The sequence below is a fragment of the Pistacia vera genome, unplaced genomic scaffold (genome assembly GCF_008641045.1).
Source record: "Pistacia vera cultivar Batoury unplaced genomic scaffold, PisVer_v2 Contig332, whole genome shotgun sequence".
Classification (NCBI taxonomy): domain Eukaryota; kingdom Viridiplantae; phylum Streptophyta; class Magnoliopsida; order Sapindales; family Anacardiaceae; genus Pistacia; species Pistacia vera.
Window position 1 is genome coordinate 259,872 of NW_022196149.1, and position 20,402 is coordinate 280,273.

Genomic DNA, 20,402 nt, shown 5'->3' on the forward strand with positions numbered 1-20,402 from the left:
ACAAATGGACGTAGAAAAGAGTGAAGAGAATTTTAAATTTTTAATATGATGTAAGCGTGGAATATATATTAATAACAAATTGTTAATGAGTTTGGATATATGTATAATATTTCTCAATTTTTTTTTTTTTTTAATTTGAAGATAAACCTATATATATATATATATATATTGAATTTTTTTATGGGGTCTATATAAATATTTTTTTTTCAAAATGTGAGGGCAGGCTGTGCCTACTCTCCAAGGGGCTGGGTCCGCTCCTGTATATACACACACCTTATTTTCCTTTCATTTAAATGTAAATATCAAGGTTTGGTTGCCAAGCATTATTGGGTGGACATGTAAAAGAGTAAAGAAAGATGTAACATGGTCTCTCAAATTCGAGTCATTTTGATGGTAAAAGAGCAAGAAGAGTTAATAGGGATAGTCATTGGAGCTCTTATTTGATCGATAGTTTTAGAGTCTAAAAAATTAGTTGAGATACGCGAAAACTGATCCAAATACCCTGGTTAATTAAAAAAAAAAAAAAAAAAGTTCGTGAAAGATGTACCCATTGAAAATTTCAGACATCTTGGCTCCGTTTGGTTCACTTTTTTACACTTTTTAGAAAAGTTTTTAGAAAAAAGTTAAAAAAAGTTGAATTGGGCGGGTATTACGATGTAGGATTTGAAAATAAATAAAAATACCCCCTATATTTGTTTATTTACTAAACACCCCCCTATGTTTGTTTATTTACTAAACACCCTTATAATAAAACATTAAAAGTTAACAAAAACACCCCCAACCCACCCATTAAATATGGACAGCTGGCCACTACCACCGGAGGGTGGCCGGAGTCATCGTATCGGCGCATGACCTGCTGGATGTTGCCGGTCGTACACCGATATGGCCTTTTTCGGCCAGATCCACGGTGGATCTGGCCGGCCGTATTTGCTCGTCAACGACGACCAAAGATACAGCCGTCGTTGATGGTCAACGACGACCATGTGTTGGCCGTCGTTGATGACTGACTACAGCCAAAGATCTGACCGTCAACGACCAGATCTTTGGCCTTCGATCTGGCCTTTTCTGGCCAGATCTATCGTGGATCTGGCCGGAAAAGGCTAGATCGGTGTACTACCAGCCAGATTCAGCTGGTAGTGTGCCATTATACCAAATTCTGACCATTTTTCGATGGTGGTGGTTGAAATCTGGTAAATATAGGTTACTGGGGTGTTTTTGCAATTTCTAAAAAAATATTTAGGGGTATTTAATTAAATTAACAAATTTAAGGGGTTTAAAAAAGTTGAATAATATTGAATAATATTGTGAGTTTTTACAATTTTACTATTTAACTTTATTGGGAATACTAATAGTAGTATTTTCAAATGTGAGCCAAACGAAGCCCTTGTTTCTAAATGCATACAAGTCAAAGGATGACTCACTTGACTTCATGATATTGAAATTACCATCGAATTTTGCTTCTCGGTCGTGAGCCCAAACCCATTTTCTGACCGAGTAAAGGCAGCCCAACTTATAAAATATGTTCCATTAATTTCCTCCACCTATAATATATTAAAAATGGAGTGGATAATAAAAGGAATATCTTTCAAAGCCAGCTACAATAGTTCGTAAATGAATATTGATGAATTTGGTTACGTAATTGTGTCGTGCATCTGCTTGGATTATGCCTTCATTTATTTATATGGAGGTCTAAGCTTGTAATTTGCTTGTACTTATGAAAGAGTTAGACAACATTTTCCTGGTTAATTCCAGTAAATTTGAATCTCCCTAATATATCAGTTAACAAAAATATCTAGAATCTTAAATTGCTTGGTGATCTACGTAGATTGCATGGAATAATTAATAATTTAATTCGTAGACCATTCTCACTGTATTTTTCAAGTTCAAAGTCAAAACTCATAAGGAGTGTCATACAAGCAGTATTAATCAAAAGGAAATTTCTTTTATTTCCATTCAAACATGTGTGTTGTGAACTTAAAATAGGCTTTGATGACAATATTATGCATGTAATTTAACTACATGGAATTGAGATTTCCTGCATGAAGGAAAATTACACGCGGTTTCAAAGCTATGTTCTCAGAATTTCGATCCTTAACATACGTTTGATGGATGAACTAATCAAATTAACAACTTTATCAAAGTAAACCCACCGTCAGATTGAAGGCTGGAACGAGTTGCCTTTATATATATCTCGATTTTGTTCTACCCAGTCATAATTGTGTCGTAAACCATTTTTTGAAATTTCAGCAGTCTTGTTTCTTGCTAATTGCCACCACGTGTTTCTTCTCCTTTTGACGGTATATGCTTCCGAGTTAGTTTTGAGTTATATCTTTTCTTCAATTATAATTTCCGATCTTACAGAAGATTTTTGTAAAGATTGTTTCTAAAATCCTGGATCGAAAAACACACACGTATATTTATTGTTACTGTTTTTTGTTAAAACATCGTGCTTTTGTACTTCCGTTTTTGTTTTACGGCAAGATAGAGGAGCCCTTTTCTTTAGTTTGTCATTATCGTCTACTTAAATGATTATGGTAGTGAAATCTGATTAATACTTGACAACAGTTCTTTGGTTGCAATTCCTTTATGCTACTTTGGCGTCAGTTTGAAATCTATAACTTTTGTTCTATGCTTATACGCAGAAATGGTTACCGCTACAGCTCAATTTCTGTACTCCCCAGACCACTGCAAAATTCTTCATCTGGTTTGTATACTACTCCCACCTTGTTTGTTTTAACCACTTGTTCTAAGTTGTTATTAAATGTTTCGCTGGAGTGAAGCTTGGATGGTTGCACAGTTATATATCTTTATATTATTTACATTGCTAAAGACATTTTGTCAAACAATGTATAAATACAGGTGAGGCATGGACAAGGGATGCACAATGTAGCAGCAGAGAAGAGTGTTGAGGCATTATTGTCTCCTAAATTATTTGATGCTCCTATCTCTACTCATGGTTGGCAGCAGGTAATGGAAAAATTAATCGCCAAATTATATCTTTGATCTTGTTTTAATTCATTTTAATTACTTGGATGTGTTTAAAACAGGTGGCTAATCTGCGCAAGCATGTCTTCGCAAGCGGAATGTTAAAGAGGATTGAATTGGTTATCACTTCTCCTCAGTCAAGGTATAATCCCTTCTCTAATTGATGATTATGAATGTTTGCATGGATTAAATCAGCAATTGCATGTGTGTTTCAGGGCCATGCAAACAGCAGTTGGAGTTTTTAGTTGTGAAAGCCACATGTATGAATATGGGTTAGATACATGTACACCTCCAGTAATGGTGGCAAATGATCATCGCAATGCAACGCCAGCTCTCAATTGCCCACCAATTTTAGCATTTGAGAAGTGTCGAGACCGTATGGTGCGTTTGCTAACATTATTTTATAAGAGGAGTTTGTTTATATATTTTCGCTTTTCTGATTTAATTTTTTATTTTAGATAGATTCATAATGATTAAGATTTAGATACAGTTTTTCTTCTGATGCATTTCCTAATTTACTTCAGGGAGTTCGTCTATCTGATAAGAGGAGAAGTGTTAGCGAATATCAGTCTCTTTTCCCCACTATCGATTTTTCATTAGTAAGTAATTAATATTTTTTCTTTAGAGGAGACCTAGAAAAGTTTATATAGATCAATAAAATTGTGACTATAGAATTAGTGTCTCAATTTTATATCTCATGCAACAACATATTTTTCAATATTATATTAATAATAAGTACGAAAAATTACACTGAATCAATATATAGATATATACTTATCCTTTGTATTGATTATTGTGCAGATGGAATGTGAAGAAGATGATTTGTGGAACCCTGATGTTAGAGAGTCTTTGGAAGAAATTTCAGCTAGGATGGTGGAGTTTATGCAATGGTGAATACTGCATTTTCTTTCAATATTATATAAAAAATACAGTGAAATTCTGACCACAAACACAGACCTCTAAATATCCATCCTTGTAAAGTAATTTCAAATGTTTGCCTTTAAGTACTTGATGTTGAAATTCCTACAATATGTAGGTTGTGGACACGACCAGAAAAAGAGATCGTAATTGTGAGCCATGGTGTAGTCTTGCAGCACTTACTTTATGTTTTGGAAATTGACACTCATCCATCAGTCAAAATACAATTAACCGAACGGTGAGTATTGTCTTACTCGTACTTAAGATCTGCAGCTACGTACACTGAGTCACTCTCTTGTTTTCCTTTCAACATTATTTCAACATCGAATAGTCATACATGTGTCTCATTTTCTATTTGACATGCCTGGCTACTTTTAAAATTCTGACGGACGGCTGTAGCCTGTAGCTTCATTTCAATGATATTTTTTGACTAATCAAAAGGTGTTTTGTGTGTGATCTGCGTTTTTAGCTTTGGCAATTGTGAACTTCGTTCGGTGGTCGTCGTCAACAAAAGGTGACAACATTCAATTCTGCAGACCAATCACAAATACTTGTTCTCCATTAATCTTAATCCAAATGCTTAATTAACTTTGATTTATTTTATTTACAATTGCAGCATGATGGACTCAGATTCCTCTACAACTTCCTTCTGCGGATAAATTCGATTCCCTTGGCGCCCTTAGTGCTTGCTTTGAATATTTACTGCTTTCATTTATCAAAGAATCTGTAACCATGCTTATTCTCATTGTTTCATTAATTTATTTATTCATTAAAATAAGGATTCTGTATCAATGAATACTTAACAAATAACATGCTGTATTCATCATATGTATTAATGTGATTTAGAATTTAATAAAGGACTCCGCTCTTTAATTTCTTAGTTTTTTTCGCACACCATATGAATAAGTCAGTATTTTATCTCTACCAAGGGAAATTCTAATCCAATCCATTCAATATTTGGCTATGAATTCCATAAGGAATTACATGATTGTTTCCTGTGAATAATCGCAGAGCATATGAATTTATTGAAAATTCTGAGAAAAACACATTAAAATAAAACCTGCCCAACTGTTATTTTTCTAAGTCAATGCTCAATAGGTCAAGAAACAAATGCAGGAACAAAGAAATTACTCTGTTAGCTCAAGACTTCCATAAGGAATGTACTTATGAAAGAGTCAATGCTCATTTGCTTGTACTTATGAAAGAGTTAGACAACATTTTCTTGGTTAATTCCACTAAATTTGAATCTCACTGATATATCAATTAACAAAAATATCTAGAATATTAAATTGGTTGGTGATCCACGTAGATTGCATGGAATTAATAATAATTTAATTCGTAGACCATTCACACTGTATTTTTCAAGTTCAAAGTCAAAACTCACAAGGAGTGTCATACAAGTGCTGTAGTATTAATAAAAAGGAAATTTTCTTTTATTTCCATTCAAACATCTGTGTTGTGAACATAAACTAGGGCTTTGATTACAATATTATGCATGTAATTTAACTACGTGGAATTCAGATTTCCTGCATGAAGGAAAATTACACGCGGTTTCAAAGCTAAGTTCTCAGAATTTCGATCCTTAACATACGTTTGATGCATAAACTAATCAAATTCACAACTTTAACTTTAATTAGTAAGAGTGAGAATCAAAGTAAACCCATCGTCACATTGGAGGCTGGAACGAGTTGCCTTTATATATATCTCGATTTGTTCCACCCTGTCATAATTGTGTCGTAAACCATTTTTTGAAATTTCAGTGAGGTACTATGATAACAATAATATGCAAAGACATAAAAATAAAGTTGACAAGATGATTTTTATAGTAGGTCAGATGTTTAAAACGAATCATACATCTATTGTGTTCATTTATATAAAGGTTACTTTCGGATCGCTAGACAAGCTTATAAGAGGTCGCGAGCTACGATCTATGATTACAAGTGTTCGTGTTTGTGCTTTAAGAGAATGTTAAGCCAGTCTCTTTTTTGTATGTGTCTTTATTATTTGCTTTGTTGAATTTGTGAATGTCTCACCTCTATTTTATGAGAGAGAGTTGCCTATTTATAACTGTTTAGGTAATGATTATATTTTGCAAGTGGCTTGATGCCGTGAAGATCCTTCCTACCTTCCCATTAGTTGAAAACTCCAAGTATATCCTTAAATTAAATGGGGCTTGGACAAGTGTGCAAACCAAATTCACTCAGGCACAAATTCTTGAGTCGGTTTGGGTCCAGTGGTGGATCCAGGAATTTCACTTGATGGGGCCAAAAAATAAAAATACTAAAACCAATCATAACCATACTTTTTTTTCATTAGGATAAGCTTCAACAAAAAGTTATAAAATACAAATAAATATCTTCAAAAAACACAATTTTCGTAAAAATAAAACAATTTTTTTACAATTGTCCTCAACGAGTTTTCATATTCAGAAAATGTTGGACAATAATCTCATCGTCAATTTTATCAAATACATCTTTCTCAATATAGGTGAACATACAATCATTCATCCATTGATCTCCTATTTGATTGCGTAACCGACTTTTCACAAGATTCATTGCAGAACAAGCCCTTTCAACGGTCGCAATTGCAACTGGTAAAACCAATGCAAGTTTCACAAGCTTATACACCAACAGATATGAAATGTCTTTTTTAAACTGAACTAAATTCTTAGCCAAATCACAAATTCCTTGTAACTTAGCAAATTCATCACAAGAACGCATATCAATAACATAAGTCTCAACCTGATTCTCAAGTACCATCAACTCAAGTACAGAAAAATCAGATGGATAAAACTAGGCAAAGCGGATCAACTTATGCTTTGTCAAAAGCAGAGAATGAATTATTTGGATCTAAACATGCCATATAAAGAAGCAGCTCAGTACTAACCTCAATGAAACTAGTATTAAGTTCTTGAAGTTGCATATCTATCACAGTATAAAACAATAATTCAACTCGACAATGATGCAAATTTGTCATGTTCTCAACTCTCCATCATGGCCGTCCTCGAATCACAAACATATCATCCATATTTAAAATGGCAATATCATGCTTTTGGCAAAATGAAGAAACTTCACTCTGTTAGAGTAGGTGCCTTAAGGCCAATCAATTATTGTAGAATTGACTCTTTGTAATGATGTTCATTAATCAATAAAATGCATTTTATTCTATATCGTGTAAATCATTTTGATATGTATTGATATACGTCATTAGGATGGTTGAACCGTGACGAGGGTATCAAGTGTTTCAAATCTTGATAGTGAGAACCCTGTGATCATATATGGTGGCCAGTCTAGAAATGTCAGTAGCCCTAGTATTATTTTGATCAAGGACACAAATAGTGCGGTAAGACTATCATAGCGTTGAACGACCCTGTCGAAAGACAGTAACTGATCTCCCTTGTCAAACACATGGGTGCTTACTGTAGGCAAGTTCACTGGACTGACCCACCAGAGGATTCCATATAGATGGTAACCCCAATGTCTATGAAATAAATCATCTAAAGAATGGTGGTGCATGTGATTCTTAGACTTGAGATCACTAGAGCGCCTTATGCACCGATTGGTGTAGTTTGACACTAGCTTAACGTAGTTCTATTTAGAGTTATCAATACGATAGTGATTGGCTGCATCGAGGAGTGTATTAAGACTATGGTGGATCAATAGATGATTCATCACTCCTGGGTACGGGAGTACTTATCTCACTACGCAATTCAGTAAATGACAATAACACTAAAGCTGTGGCCACAGTGGGACTGAGTTGTTGCCCAATCCAATTTATTATTCTGGTCATTGGTTCAATAACTGAATACAAACACATCGAGAGTAATTGAGGTTGACACTATTTATGTACCTCAGTCTCGATGAGATAACAGATGATGAAATGATTTGATTGCATGGTAACCATATCGTTGATAGGTAACTGTTTCGCTGAATCTGAATCTATCAGGTGGCCATGATGCATTGCTAGAGGTCAATCTTGGTTTGTGTGTAGTGAGACGATTGATTGGTGTTAATCACAATACTACTCATTGCCGGTATGATTGAGAGCCTACGAGTCACATACTTAGGAGACAGTTTAAGTATGGTAAATCTTGGAAGGGTATATTTGTCTTTTGGATGTATGGGCATATTGGTAATTTTGTTGTGTAATTAAATTTACTGAGGTTGTAGCCTATGTCCAATTTTATTACTGGAGTAATTTAGCAAAATTAAGAATTTAATTATTAGAGTTAATATTAATCTTTATATTAATATTTAACTAAATAATGAAATAAGGGTTAATATGCAATTCTACCTAATGTTTGGTTGATGCTAAACTTGAGGGGTGGAACGGATATTTTTGGCTGCCTCTAGGGGTGAGCACGGGTAGCGGGTAGAACCGAAACCGGGGGTAAGAACCGGAACCGGAACCTAAACCTACCCAGAACCTGCACTGTGCGGGTAGGTTCCGGTTCCAATTTTTTAGAACCGCTACTGTGCGGTTCCGGTTCCGGTTCTTGCATGTGGAGGAACCGGAACCGGAATCGGAACCTGTAAAAAGGGTACCCTGTTTGGAACCTGTAGGGGGTACCCGGTTTGGAACCTGTTTTGGAACCTGTTTGGAATCTATTTGGAACCTGTTTTGAAACCTGTTTTGGAACCTGTTTNAAAGGATCAAATTTTGCAGAATTCTATGACTGTGGTTTGGTCCTTCTTCTTTATATTATTCTGTGTTGTAGGGCCATACCAATTGATTCCGGTGAACTGAACCTTCACCTGAAGTACACTTATTTAATCGGCTGTGTTCCATTATGCCTACTTTTACACTTGCGTCCTAATCTCAACTTGTGCTGAAATAAGTGACCAATAAAAGGAACAAAAAATTTGCCTTCATCTAAAACCTTTGTGACGCAAGTTTGGTCGCACATACGCTACATAGAATATGCTAATATTATAAGTCTCTTTATTCCATCCCATGCACTGTTTCTGAGTTGTGCCATTAGCAGATATGGATGCCGCAACATCCCATTCAGCCCACGGGTGTAAAATTCTTCATCTGGTTTGTACCATTTTCATCCCCTTTAATCTATCAGATATAAACATTATTATATGAGTCTAATCCCATTCAAAAATATTGAAAAGTTAAAATTACTTACAGGTGAGGCATGCACAAGGTGTCCACAACACAGAAATAGGGAAGGGTCCTGAAGCATTGTTATCTCAAGAGCTTTTTGATGCACAACTCTCTGATCTTGGTTTCAAGCAGGTGAAAGTCAAATAATCGTCCTCTATTATAATCTCAAAATTAATAATAATAAACTATTATATAACTTCTGCTAATACATATATAAAATGTCTTAGATAAGGATTTTGCATTTTTTAAATTAAAACGTTTAAAATACAAACTTAAAAATCTAGAGAGAGAATTTACTATTAAAGAAAAAATAATAATAATAATTTAAGCTCTCCTTTTAACGAACTCCAACTCCTGTAGTTAGGATATATAGTGAGTAAAAGAAGTTTTATTATATATTGCTGGACAACTTTTCAGGAGTAGTAAATGACTGATTTTGTATCAGGTGGAAAAATTGCGGAAGGAGGTTGAAGACAAAGGGTTAACTAAGAAAATTGATTTAGTCATCGCTTCTCCCATGTTAAGGTAGCGATGATATTTTGATTCTCTCTATTTTATGGTTTAAAATCAGAGAAAGAGCAGTGTAGTTTTGTCAAGGGGATGAGTGGGTGGTTGAGGCTGTTCACCTAACTTGGCAGTCGTATTCAGAAGAGGGTGTTCTGTTGTTGAATTTGAAGGCCATGTAATGAATTGCAAGTTTCATTTTGTCGAAGTGTAGGTAGCTTAACGTTGTCAATGGTTTAATGACAGAACTTTGCAAACAGCTGTTGGAGTTTTTGGTGGTAAAAGCCAAGCAAATCGGTTTGATGTGCATACTTCAACTGCAGGGAATTGTGCCAAGTTCGATGGTCCTCCAATTATAGCTGTTGAGCAGTGTCGAGAACGTTGGGTATGTTTGAATTGTCATTAAATTGTTGTTAACCAAAAGACATGCCTTTACTAATCGTTTGCTAATAAGTAATGTCAATTAGGTCAGCCATCAATCTATTATGACAGATACCCCCCAACGATACAGTAGTTTTTAGGTAAATCAACTTGCCTGACCTCTCAACCACTGGAAAGAGAATTTATTATTGCAATTAATAATTTCAGTGAACTGTTTCAAAAAAAACAAAAACTTGCATATTCTCAGTGAACTGTTTCAATAAAAGCATGTCATATATGATTTTCATAAATTCTATTAAAATTGTTCTTATATGACAAGTGTTTATTACATAGACACTGGACACATATGATGCAATATCTCTTACGTCATTTAAGACTTTCTGTACTTGTCGGTTGTAAGACCAAAACTAAAATACATCCATTGATATATATAGACGATGTTATTCTCAAGCATATCCGTCATTGCAGGGGCTTGAACCTTGTAATAGGAGAAGAAGTATCAGCGAGTATCAGAATCTTTTCCCGGCAATTGATTTTCAATTGGCAAGTATTAACTGTCTTTATCTTAGAATTCCAACTAGTACGTGAGGTTCAAAACAAACAAAAAAAAATTTTTTTTTTCCCTCTCATTTTCAGATAGAAAGTGAAGATGACATTTTGTGGAAAGCTGAAGTTAGAGAATCCTATGAAGAAGTTGCGGCAAGGGGAATGAAGTTCTTGAAATGGTGACTAACTTGATGTTTCTCATGACCATAAAACGATGGTTATATATATAAGCGAATGGGATTCGTTATGAGCGTTAACTGATTAAGAGTGGTTTCGTTTTATTAGGTTGTGGACTAGGCAGGAGAAAGAAATTGCTATAGTTAGCCATGGCATATTCTTGCAGCAAACGCTGAAAAAACTTGTAAAAGAAAAGAATCAATCAATGGAAAATCTATGTTCACGGTGAGAATTATGTCGTTTTGAACTTTTACCATCACTGGCCAACCAGCCAACTATTAAACTCAACTAATCTCTCCTTTTAATTGTTGGTTATCCATGTGCTTAGGTTTGGCAATTGTGAAATTCGGACAGTGGCCATCAACATTGCCGACGCAAGGTGAGCATCAATAAGACTTGTTCTTATTCAAATAGTCAGAAGTTTTACCTTACTTTTTCTATGGGTACATCATATACTGCAAATATTTTCAGCGTGTTTTATCTTCCCAGTGACGTTACAAAAGAGAACACCCAAAGAAAGGAGGCGTCCAACTAATTGCCCGTGGGCGTTCGTTGTAGCAGAGGAACTTTTCAAGGATTTGAGTGCTTAAAATTTGATTCATATCCAAATTTTATGTAAACCAAAAACCCCCCGGTGATTCCGGTGTCAATTGAACTCTTTGTCAACAATAGTATACTATCATATTCCGTTTCCTCCTATTATGTGGCCACTAATAAAAATGATAGAATTTAACCGTACTTCCTCCCAAGTCCCAACTTCTTAAAAAATAAAAATAAAATCAATGTAACTAATTTTTTGGACGACAAAAACTTGAACCATCTAATTTATGAGCAAGAATTTGCTAAATGAGCTATATTCTCTTGACAGTAAGCAATAAACCTACCAAAATTGAGAGAATAAGGAACAAAATCGCAGCCATGACGTTGTAATTAGCTGTCTTCACAGGTTGTTTGCTTTTTTCCTTTGCGTCAATTCCTTTATTCTCCGAGGAAGAGTTGAATCCTGAGTGATAGTTATCTGCTACATCCCAAAAGGATTTAGAGATTATTACTGTGGGGGCTTCTACTTCAGCTTCCAAGATCGTTGAGGAATCAGAGACAGGTTCCATGGACATCAACTCAACAAAATGATCTTTAAGCACCTAATCAAACAACCAAAAAAAATAAAGAAAACAAATCATATCAACTAATTATGCAGAGGAGAAGTGAAATGCACTAAAACTCAGCTTATTTACGTTCTTTCCTTAGAACTGCATAAGTTTGTCTCCTAAAGTCACAAGCACAAACCTCAAGTGTCTCAGATGATTGCAAGTAGTCACCAATAAATGTGCCAGCCAACCAAGGAACAAAGACTCTCCGAGGAAATGAAAGATTGCATGTTTTCCTGAGTTTAATTAAACAGCAAAAACCGAATCAGTACAAATGATCATATTCTAGCAACACAAACAGAAATTTGTATCAACATCCAACTTGTATTTCAGAAGACGCAAGTTAAAGCCCACAGATTATTCTGATACAAGCAAGCACAAGATGCAGATAACAGTGTTGTCATTAAATAAGTATTATTTGCCAAAGCACCTCAGGGAGTGCAGGACAAGTCTGGAAACAGGTTTCCCATTGCTTGCTTCCTTGCCAATAATGTCAGCTGGAACCTGATCTTCATCAGCCTCATCACAGATGATATCTAATCTGCTTTGCAGACTCCTGGTAATATCACCCTGAAAATAGAACATGACCCATGCCCATAAGAATTAACAAAAACAAAGTTACCAGATTTTATTTTTCTGAATGTGTACAAAAATGTTTTCCTTTTATAAGATGTGGTGGTTCAATCCACAAAATAGATTCCTTCTCATGACTATTTATTTGAATACTAAACTCAAAATGAAGTTTGACACAGTTAATGTTCACAGTAGTCTGGCATCTGGGACCACCACATGCACCAATCAGTATAGGCCATTCCAAATGCATGATATACTAAATCAAGAATTTTTAATTTTTTTTTTTTAATTTTGAAGTAATAATACAGTAAAATTGAAAATTGCTGACCTTTATTTCAGAAATAGCCTCTGAAATTGGTTCTTTTGAATTCAAATAAGCAAAAGAACACAAGGAGCCATTGAAGACAAGAAGACCAACAACATCCTTTTGGCTGCAAGCTTTACAACATAATGATACAATTAAAATGTCAGGCTTAATAGTTTCAAAACAGCTTCAAGCAACAAAAAAAAAAAAAAGAGAAAAAAGAAACATGAATTAAAATTATGCTAACACACCTTTTGCAGATGTATCATTTGAGAATGGTAGAAGCAACTCTACTTCATGCAAACCATCTGTTGTGCATGGCTCATCATTAACAACCTAAAAATGCAGAATAAAGTGGTCATCAAATGTGATTATGAAAAGAATGCACCACAAAACAATGCTCATTGAAATTAATGTGAATTGTTAATTTTTTGGAATATAAACTACAAAGGGCACGGTAAATTTCTCCCTTTCTAGAGCCCAAATTTGAGTTCTCAGTATGAAATTGTAGCTACTGATATTGATATTTTTATAGTAATTGATGATTTATAATTCCACTATGAACTGTAGTGGAGGCCCATCATGAGCAAATAGGGTTGAATAGTCCAAAACTGGAGTGCTTACCAAATTTCCATCTAAAATAGCCTTTGCACTTGTCAGCTCATTTGCATGATTCAAAATTCCCTGGCGAAGAATGTCACTGAGTATTGGTGCATCTGGTGCACCCTCATTATATACTGGCAATCTGGGGAATGTTATTGACATCAAAAACCCAAATAGCATTTTAACTTGTCATTTCAGAAAAAATTATGAGCCAAACCTACAATATTAATAACAAATTACAATGTAATATTTTCTCATACAAAGTCAGATATTTCAGGTCCTAAAGTTATTTTTTTAAAAAAAAAAAAAAAAAAAACTAATTGACTATCTGAGCTCAGAGTACTTGGGGAAATCACCACAGTACAATTGGTGCAAACATTAATGTTTTCTCAAAACTCAAGTAGTGCAGCAAACATGAGCAATGATACATACTTCAGCGGTAATCAGGCTCTTAAGCACCAATAAAGGTGTTTGCGTTTTGAAAAGAAAAATAAACAGAATAAACTTAACAGATGAAATGTGATAATATACAAATAAACTCAGAAAGTGAACATAGCTTCTAGATAAAAAAAGATAAGAGTAGTTTACTTAGATACAAAAGAGAAATAAAACATGCGATAATATTACCCAATACTGAAGTTGTAGGTGCACTTAAAAGTTTGAAGTGAATTTAAGACCTTTCCCATTTTGAAATCACAAGGTCTTAAGCTAGTTGATGTAACAGTATTTGAAGCTACCGTGCAATTCCGACATGTCCACCTACACAAGTGAACTCTTTAGTCAAACTTCCCGTTAAAAACACAATAAATATATAAAAACAATAGAATGTATGAATTTGGACAAGTGAATACTTCCGTGGACTATAACAAATGTGGATTATCAATCTTTCACCGCTATCCGTCCCCATAAAAGGGGCTGCTCTTGCAACTCCACTCACCGTCTGCAAGTTACCAGTAACACACAAACATTCAAGATAAATCCAAAATTTATAAGCTAATCAAAATGAAATACCAACAAAAACAATACCTGGTAAAGAGCGACAGTAGAATTCTTGAACGCGCTATCACTAGCCCACACATAAATACCAATCACTTTCATACCTCCTAACAGCATTCTTGAAACCTAAAGCAGCAACTCATTCAATCTTAACCATGGTAATGTTGATTGACAAACAAAGCTTTTCCCGAGTGTGAAATTTACCTGACGCGCATGTTCGGCGACCCAATCCTGGTCGATGACTAAAGAGGGAGAATCGGAGGGTTGAGATTTGGATTTGGAGGTCTTTTTCTTTTCGTCTTTGGAGGTAGTTTCATTAAGAAGACAAGCTGCCTCTCCGGCATCGTTTTGAGGGGTAGGGATTAAATCGAAGACAAAACCTCGGTCTAGAGTGGAGCTTAGCTTGCCTATTACAAGACCAACCTGCCAACTTACAAAGTGTGAAAATCCCCAAATTCAGAAAGATATATAAAGTGAATAGAGAGAAGGAGAGAGGACCTGGGCAGGGAGAGTAGATTGAGAGAGGCGATCTTCGGCTAATTTGAGTTGAGTTTCCTCACCAACCACCCCTTTAACCATTGTTATTCACTCAGGCTGGGATCAACAGAATTGGAGCTTCCAGAAAATAGTTAAAAGAGTTTGGTGGGTTCGGTATTTCAGAGTTGTGAGAACGAACGGTTGAACTGGCCCACGACGAATATGCTTAATTTGGGCTATAGTTTGGGCCTAGTTTGGTTCTTGCGTTTTCAGTTGAAATCCAGTTAGCTTTTGTACGTGTTTATTAAGGACACCGTATAATGTACTTTTTTTTGTATAATAATGTTAAAATTTACAACCTTTTCTGGCAACTTTTACATGCTAGTTCGTTATCGATTAGTTCGTAAATAAATATATAAAACCTATTTTATAAACTAACCAATGACAAAGATTATGAGAAAACGATATGAGATGAGTTACGCGCCTTGTATTACTCTGTTTTATAATTGACATATTAAGAATAAACGAGGCGGCTTTCGATTTAAATTTAACTGTGAAACCCAACAGCTGAAAAGTGTTCCCAATTTAAATAAAGTTTTTTCTCTTATGACAGTACGACATCATATAAACAGCCTTTTGTGATATTATTCGAATCCAACCTCGAAATACTGAAAAGCATTGCAGTTACTCTGCTTGTGCTGGAGCTCACGGTTTCTCATTAGTGGTCTTTTGGTTGACAATTTTATTAAAAATATCAATAATCTATGAACCCATAAGTAATGAAATCCATTTACAATTTATAAAAAATTAGTTTTAGTTGGCCGTCGACGCAAGTAGCGCAGAGGAGTATATTGTGGCTCATGTTTTCTCACATGGAATTGGTGTTGGAGTCATAAACGGCGGGAATATGGAAAATCTTAACTGTTCAGAGTTGGCATTAGGCTCTTTAACAAATATAATCCAATTTTTAAATGGTAATAAACAAAAACAGCTTAGTTACAGTCTTACAGTCAACTGGAAAGCCAACATTCACTGTTGTTGACCGCTCTTTCTTTATACGTTTTGCGAGATATTTTCCTCTACATTTGCACTCTTTTTACTCACCACCACCACCGTCAGACTTCTTGTTTGCTAATCTAGTCGTCCTTGTGCAGTTTTGACTATTGGATTACATTAATTTTAATTGGAAAATGATGCAGCCGCCGAAAAAAATATTGAATTCATAAACCAATGACATCATTGTGATGTTGATTAATTATAAATTTTATTTTAAAAAAAAGTAGATAATATCACGCATAAATTTAATATACTTTTTCGGTTATAATAGTATTATTCATTTTAATTAATGTTGATTTACAATTATTAATTTTCTTTTTCAAAAGTATATTTTATCTTTTCGGCAAGAAGTGCGGTTGGTAGATTGGAATATAAGCATAATACCCCACCATTACAATTTACCATTGCAGAGATGAAGAGGCCCACATTAATTGTTTTAATAAAATATCATATAGTAAAATCTGTTTCGTTTGGTTGCCAATTGGGAATATTATTTTTAGTATTCTCAAAAAAATTAAACAGTAAAATACTCAAAAACTCTGATTTTTGGGAATACTACTTTTAATATTATTTTATTTTTTTTAAATCCTCTAAATTTGTTAATTTAATTAAATATCCCTAAATATTTTTTTAAAAATTATAAAAACACCCCAACAATCCACATTTATCAGATTCCGGCCATCACCTTTGAAAAATGGCCGGAATCTGGTAGGATGGCGCACTACCTGCTGAATCGGCCGGTAGTGCGCCGATGTAGCCTTTTCTAACCAGATCCACCGGAAAATGTCAGATCTTTGGCTGTAACAGTCGGTCATGATGGCCAACAAACGGTCGTCGTTGACCATCAACGACGACCGTTTGTTGGCCGTCGTTGAGAGCAAATACGGCCAGATCCACCATGGATCTGGCCGAAAAAGGCCATATCGACGCATGACCCGCAAGATCCAGTCGGTCATGCATCGATAAGGCGACTCTGGCCACCCTCCGGTGGTGGTGGCCGGCTATCCGTATTTGAGGGTGGGTTGGGAGTGTTTTTGTTAACTTTTAATGTTTTATTATAGAGGGTATTTTGTAAAAAAACAAACATAGGGGGCATTTTATAATTTATAAATCCTACGTGTAATACCCGCCCAATTCAACTTTTTTTTAACTTTTTTCAAAAAACTTTCCCCAAAACCCCCAAATTTTGAACCAAACGAAGCATTAGGCTCCGTTTGGTTCCCTTTTAGGAATACTACTATTAGTATTAAAATTGTAAAAACTCACAATATTATTCAATATTATTCAATTTTTTTTAAACCCCTTAAATTTGTTAATTTAATTAAATATCCCTAAATTTTTTTTTAGAAATTACAAAAACACCCCAACAACCCATGTTTACCAGATTCCGGCCACCACCGCCGGAAGATGGCCAGAATTTGGTATAACGGCGCACTACCGACTGAATCTGGCTGGTAGTGCACCGATCTAGCCTTTTCCGGCCAAATCCACGATGGATCTGGCTGGAAAAGGCCAGATCTAAGGCTAAAGATCTGGCCGTTGACGATCAGATCTTTGGCCGTAGCCAGTCGTCAACGACGGCCAACATATGGTCGTCGTTGATGTTGGCCGTCGTTGACAAGCAAATACGGCCAGATCTGGCCGTCAATGGCCAGATTTAGCCGTAGATCTGGCCTTTTTCGGCCAAATCCACGAGGGATTTAGTCGGAAAAGACTATATCGGCGCATGACCGGCAAGATCTAGTCGGTCATGTGCCGATACGACCACTCCGACCACCCTCCGACGGTGGTGGCCGGCTGTCCATATTTTTTGGGTAAATTAGAGATGTTTTTGTTAACTTTTAATGTTTTATTATAGGGGTGTTTAGTAAATAAATAAATATAGGAGATGTTTTTATTAATTTCTAAATTCTATATGATAATACCTACCTAATTTAACTTTTTTGAATTTTTTTCATAAAATTTTTCTAAAAAATATAAAAAAATAAACCACACGGAACCTTAATCTTTCCATTTCTACGTTATAATAAAAAAAATGGAAATGGAAATGGAAGTATATAAATTCTCGATACGGTAGCATCGTTCATTTTAATTAATGTTGATTTATCATTATTAATTTTCTTTTTCGAAAGTATATTTTATCTTTTCGGCAAGAAGTGCGGTTGGTAGATTGGAATATAAGCATAATATCCCACCATTACAATTTACCATTGTAGAAATGAAGAGGCCCACATTAATCTTCCCATTTCTACATTATAATAAAAAAAATCAAAATGGAAATAAAAATCTTCCTTCCACGTCTCATCATTATGTCACTTCTTTAACACTCCAGTATCTAGGCCCCACCATTTCAATGTCTTCCTCGGCTGCGCCGTTTTTCCCTCGAATGCCCATTTACAACAAACCCTAACCGTGCAAAAACCTCTCTCCGGTTCTCCCTCTCCAATGGAAAACTATTCTTACTCTTCTTACCCCGACTCCGGCGACTCTTCCCCGCACTCTCGCGAAATCGACTGCGAGAATCAGTCATGGGACGAACCTCCATCTAACTCCAAAGTCAAGTTCATGTGCAGTTACGGCGGCAAAATTCAGCCCCGACAACATGATAATCAACTCGCTTACGTCGGCGGTGAGACCAAAATCTTAGCCGTTGAACGAAATATCAAGTTCAATGTCATCATGAATAAACTTTCTGCTCTTTACGGCGATGAAAACATTTGCTTCAAGTACCAGCTTCCCGGCGAAGACCTCGATGCTTTGATTTCTGTCACCAATGACGAGGATCTTGACCACATGATGTTAGAGTACGATCGCCTGGTCCGAGCCTCTCCCAAACCGGCAAGGTTGAGACTCTTTTTGTTCCCATTAAATCCTAAAATATCGTCGGTTTTTGGGGCAAGTGAGACGAAATCGGAGCGGCAGTGGTTTGTGGACGCTTTAAATTCTGTCCAGATCCAGCATCTCGATGGCTCTTCGCCACCAGTAGCTGCCGTATCGGCGACAAACCCCGATTTTTTGTTTGGATTAGATAAACCGAAAATGCCGGAAACGGTTACGACGCCGGTAATTCCAGAGGTAGTTGGGAAGGATGTAACGGCTGGATCCGATTGTGGATCTGAGGATCGGCAAGTGATTGGAGATCACATGGTGGAGATCCAGAGGCAAGAATTACATAGAATGAACATTGGTGGAATTAATACTCATGAACAAGTGAACCAAAATCCCAGAGTTAGTTACGCCGGACAGACACTTGTTACGGAGAAAATTGCACCTCCACCGGGGGCAATCCCGATGCCAATGCAAATGTCCATGCCGCCTGCGTATATACCGGAACGACATATGACAGCTGCCAATTATCCGACGGAGCAGCCCGTTTATTACATTCCAGCTACTTCAGCAGCTGGGGTTTATTCGGCTCAAACTCTGCGACCGGTTACTGGACCAACCGGTCAAGCTTATTACGGAATGCAGAGGATGGTCCACGAACAATCGATGTACAATGTGGTACCGGCACCGGCTTCAATTCAGCAGCAGGCGAAAGGTGGGTTAGTGGCTGAGCCTGGGTATGTACAGATGGCATATGATGGTGCAGGGAGACAGGTGTATTACACGTCAGCTGCAGCCCCAGCAGCGGGAGTGATGGCGCAGTACCAGGCGGTGGCTGTGGATGGAAGGCAAGGTGGTGGAGCGTTGAATCAGGAGGGTAAGGTTGTGGTCAATAACAAGGGACCTCAAACTAGTTCTGTGTGATTTCAATTTTTATGATTTTTGTTCTGTTTAAGTTAACTGTTAAATAAGAAAGAAAAATTTATACAGGTTTTGTTGAATGTTTGATTTTTTATCGTTCGTTTTATTGTTTGTTGTGTAAATTAGAATTACTTAAAAGACTGTAAATTGGATTATTATTTGATTAGTTTATTGGGAATGTAAACAAATGGTTGTCCATTCCAAATCTCGTCAGAGTTGATGCTATTGCTGGTGTTTTAGTTCATGCTTTTCTTTCCTCGTTTAATTTGAAAAGTTGAACCATTGGGGTTTTCATTGCCAGTAATACCTTTGAGTTAAATGTGATATCCACATGCTTAGGCATAGCTGGAAAGTTGCATTTGTTATTTTGGCTATCTGGAATACATGTGCTATATTTCTGGGTTTATGTTGAAATTTCAACTTCAAGTAATTGTCTTCATGAATCATGAAAAATATTAATGGCTCTCGATTTGTAGCCTTTTGCTCAATGGATTTTCATTTACTTTACCTGACCTCTCCATTTTTTTAGATTTCAATTGTTTACTTGGAGAATTAATTAATTATTGGCTCTGCGAAACTTGTATAGTTCACCATGTTACCCATTTCAACATAATTTCAAGAATGAAATTGTAAGGGGAAATTAGAAACATGATGAGAAACTGAAAGTGCAGTTTGAGGAAACAGTTTTCAAGACATTTTATATTTTATTTGTTTCTGGAGACCTTGACAGCAGGTGTAGATAATTGCAGTGGAGGATTAAAGTACGATAAACTTGTCATGGAAGGGTATAAGTTGGTTTATTATAATATGTAATCAACCTTACGAAATTGGTAGCAACTGCACAATACTCTTATTTATTGGTGTTGGCTGGTGGG

At 35.9% G+C, this 20,402-nt stretch overlaps 4 protein-coding genes across 4 annotated transcripts; 3 read left to right on the forward strand and 1 right to left on the reverse strand.

Annotated features, from left to right (window-relative positions):
• Positions 1–2,644: 2,644 nt before the first annotated feature.
• On the forward strand, positions 2,645–4,623 carry LOC116137686 (phosphoglycerate mutase-like protein 1). Its single transcript, XM_031423365.1, has 9 exons — positions 2,645–2,704; positions 2,860–2,967; positions 3,048–3,127; positions 3,201–3,366; positions 3,510–3,584; positions 3,787–3,875; positions 4,022–4,141; positions 4,373–4,417; positions 4,520–4,623. The coding sequence occupies exons 1-9, from the start codon at positions 2,645–2,647 to the stop codon at positions 4,560–4,562; spliced, it is 786 nt and encodes a 261-aa protein (XP_031279225.1). The 3' UTR covers positions 4,563–4,623.
• Positions 4,624–8,572: 3,949 nt separating this feature from the next.
• On the forward strand, positions 8,573–11,258 carry LOC116137685 (phosphoglycerate mutase-like protein 1). Its single transcript, XM_031423364.1, has 9 exons — positions 8,573–8,940; positions 9,040–9,147; positions 9,461–9,540; positions 9,766–9,904; positions 10,369–10,443; positions 10,537–10,625; positions 10,732–10,848; positions 10,952–11,002; positions 11,095–11,258. The coding sequence occupies exons 1-9, from the start codon at positions 8,890–8,892 to the stop codon at positions 11,156–11,158; spliced, it is 774 nt and encodes a 257-aa protein (XP_031279224.1). The 5' UTR covers positions 8,573–8,889; the 3' UTR covers positions 11,159–11,258.
• Positions 11,259–11,362: 104 nt separating this feature from the next.
• Positions 11,363–14,892, reverse strand: LOC116137684 (protein odr-4 homolog). Its single transcript, XM_031423363.1, has 11 exons — positions 14,746–14,892; positions 14,452–14,670; positions 14,278–14,373; positions 14,103–14,191; positions 13,879–14,010; positions 13,273–13,393; positions 12,900–12,984; positions 12,673–12,782; positions 12,202–12,341; positions 11,911–12,007; positions 11,363–11,765 (listed from the first exon to the last, which is right to left on the reverse strand). Exons 1-11 carry the CDS (start codon positions 14,824–14,826, stop codon positions 11,475–11,477), a joined length of 1,461 nt encoding a protein of 486 aa, XP_031279223.1. The 5' UTR covers positions 14,827–14,892; the 3' UTR covers positions 11,363–11,474.
• Positions 14,893–18,086: 3,194 nt separating this feature from the next.
• On the forward strand, positions 18,087–19,607 carry LOC116137705. Its single transcript, XM_031423392.1, has one exon. The coding sequence runs from the start codon at positions 18,226–18,228 to the stop codon at positions 19,528–19,530; it is 1,305 nt and encodes a 434-aa protein (XP_031279252.1). The 5' UTR covers positions 18,087–18,225; the 3' UTR covers positions 19,531–19,607.
• The last annotated feature ends 795 nt before the right edge of the window (positions 19,608–20,402 follow it).

Coding starts and splice junctions, on each gene's coding strand:
- LOC116137686 (XM_031423365.1), top strand. CDS start 2,645: ATGGTTACCGCTACAGCTCAATTTCTGTACTCCCCAGACCACTGCAAA. Junction 3,128..3,200: donor ATCACTTCTCCTCAGTCAAG/GTATAATCCCTT, acceptor TGTGTGTTTCAG/GGCCATGCAAACAGCAGTTG. Junction 3,876..4,021: donor ATGGTGGAGTTTATGCAATG/GTGAATACTGCA, acceptor TACAATATGTAG/GTTGTGGACACGACCAGAAA.
- LOC116137685 (XM_031423364.1), top strand. CDS start 8,890: ATGGATGCCGCAACATCCCATTCAGCCCACGGGTGTAAAATTCTTCAT. Junction 9,148..9,460: donor CTGATCTTGGTTTCAAGCAG/GTGAAAGTCAAA, acceptor ATTTTGTATCAG/GTGGAAAAATTGCGGAAGGA. Junction 9,541..9,765: donor ATCGCTTCTCCCATGTTAAG/GTAGCGATGATA, acceptor GTTTAATGACAG/AACTTTGCAAACAGCTGTTG.
- LOC116137684 (XM_031423363.1), bottom strand. CDS start 14,826: ATGGTTAAAGGGGTGGTTGGTGAGGAAACTCAACTCAAATTAGCCGAA. Junction 12,985..13,272: donor CTATTTTAGATGGAAATTTG/GTAAGCACTCCA, acceptor CTGCATTTTTAG/GTTGTTAATGATGAGCCATG. Junction 12,342..12,672: donor AGGCTATTTCTGAAATAAAG/GTCAGCAATTTT, acceptor TTCTATTTTCAG/GGTGATATTACCAGGAGTCT.
- LOC116137705 (XM_031423392.1), top strand. CDS start 18,226: ATGGAAAACTATTCTTACTCTTCTTACCCCGACTCCGGCGACTCTTCC.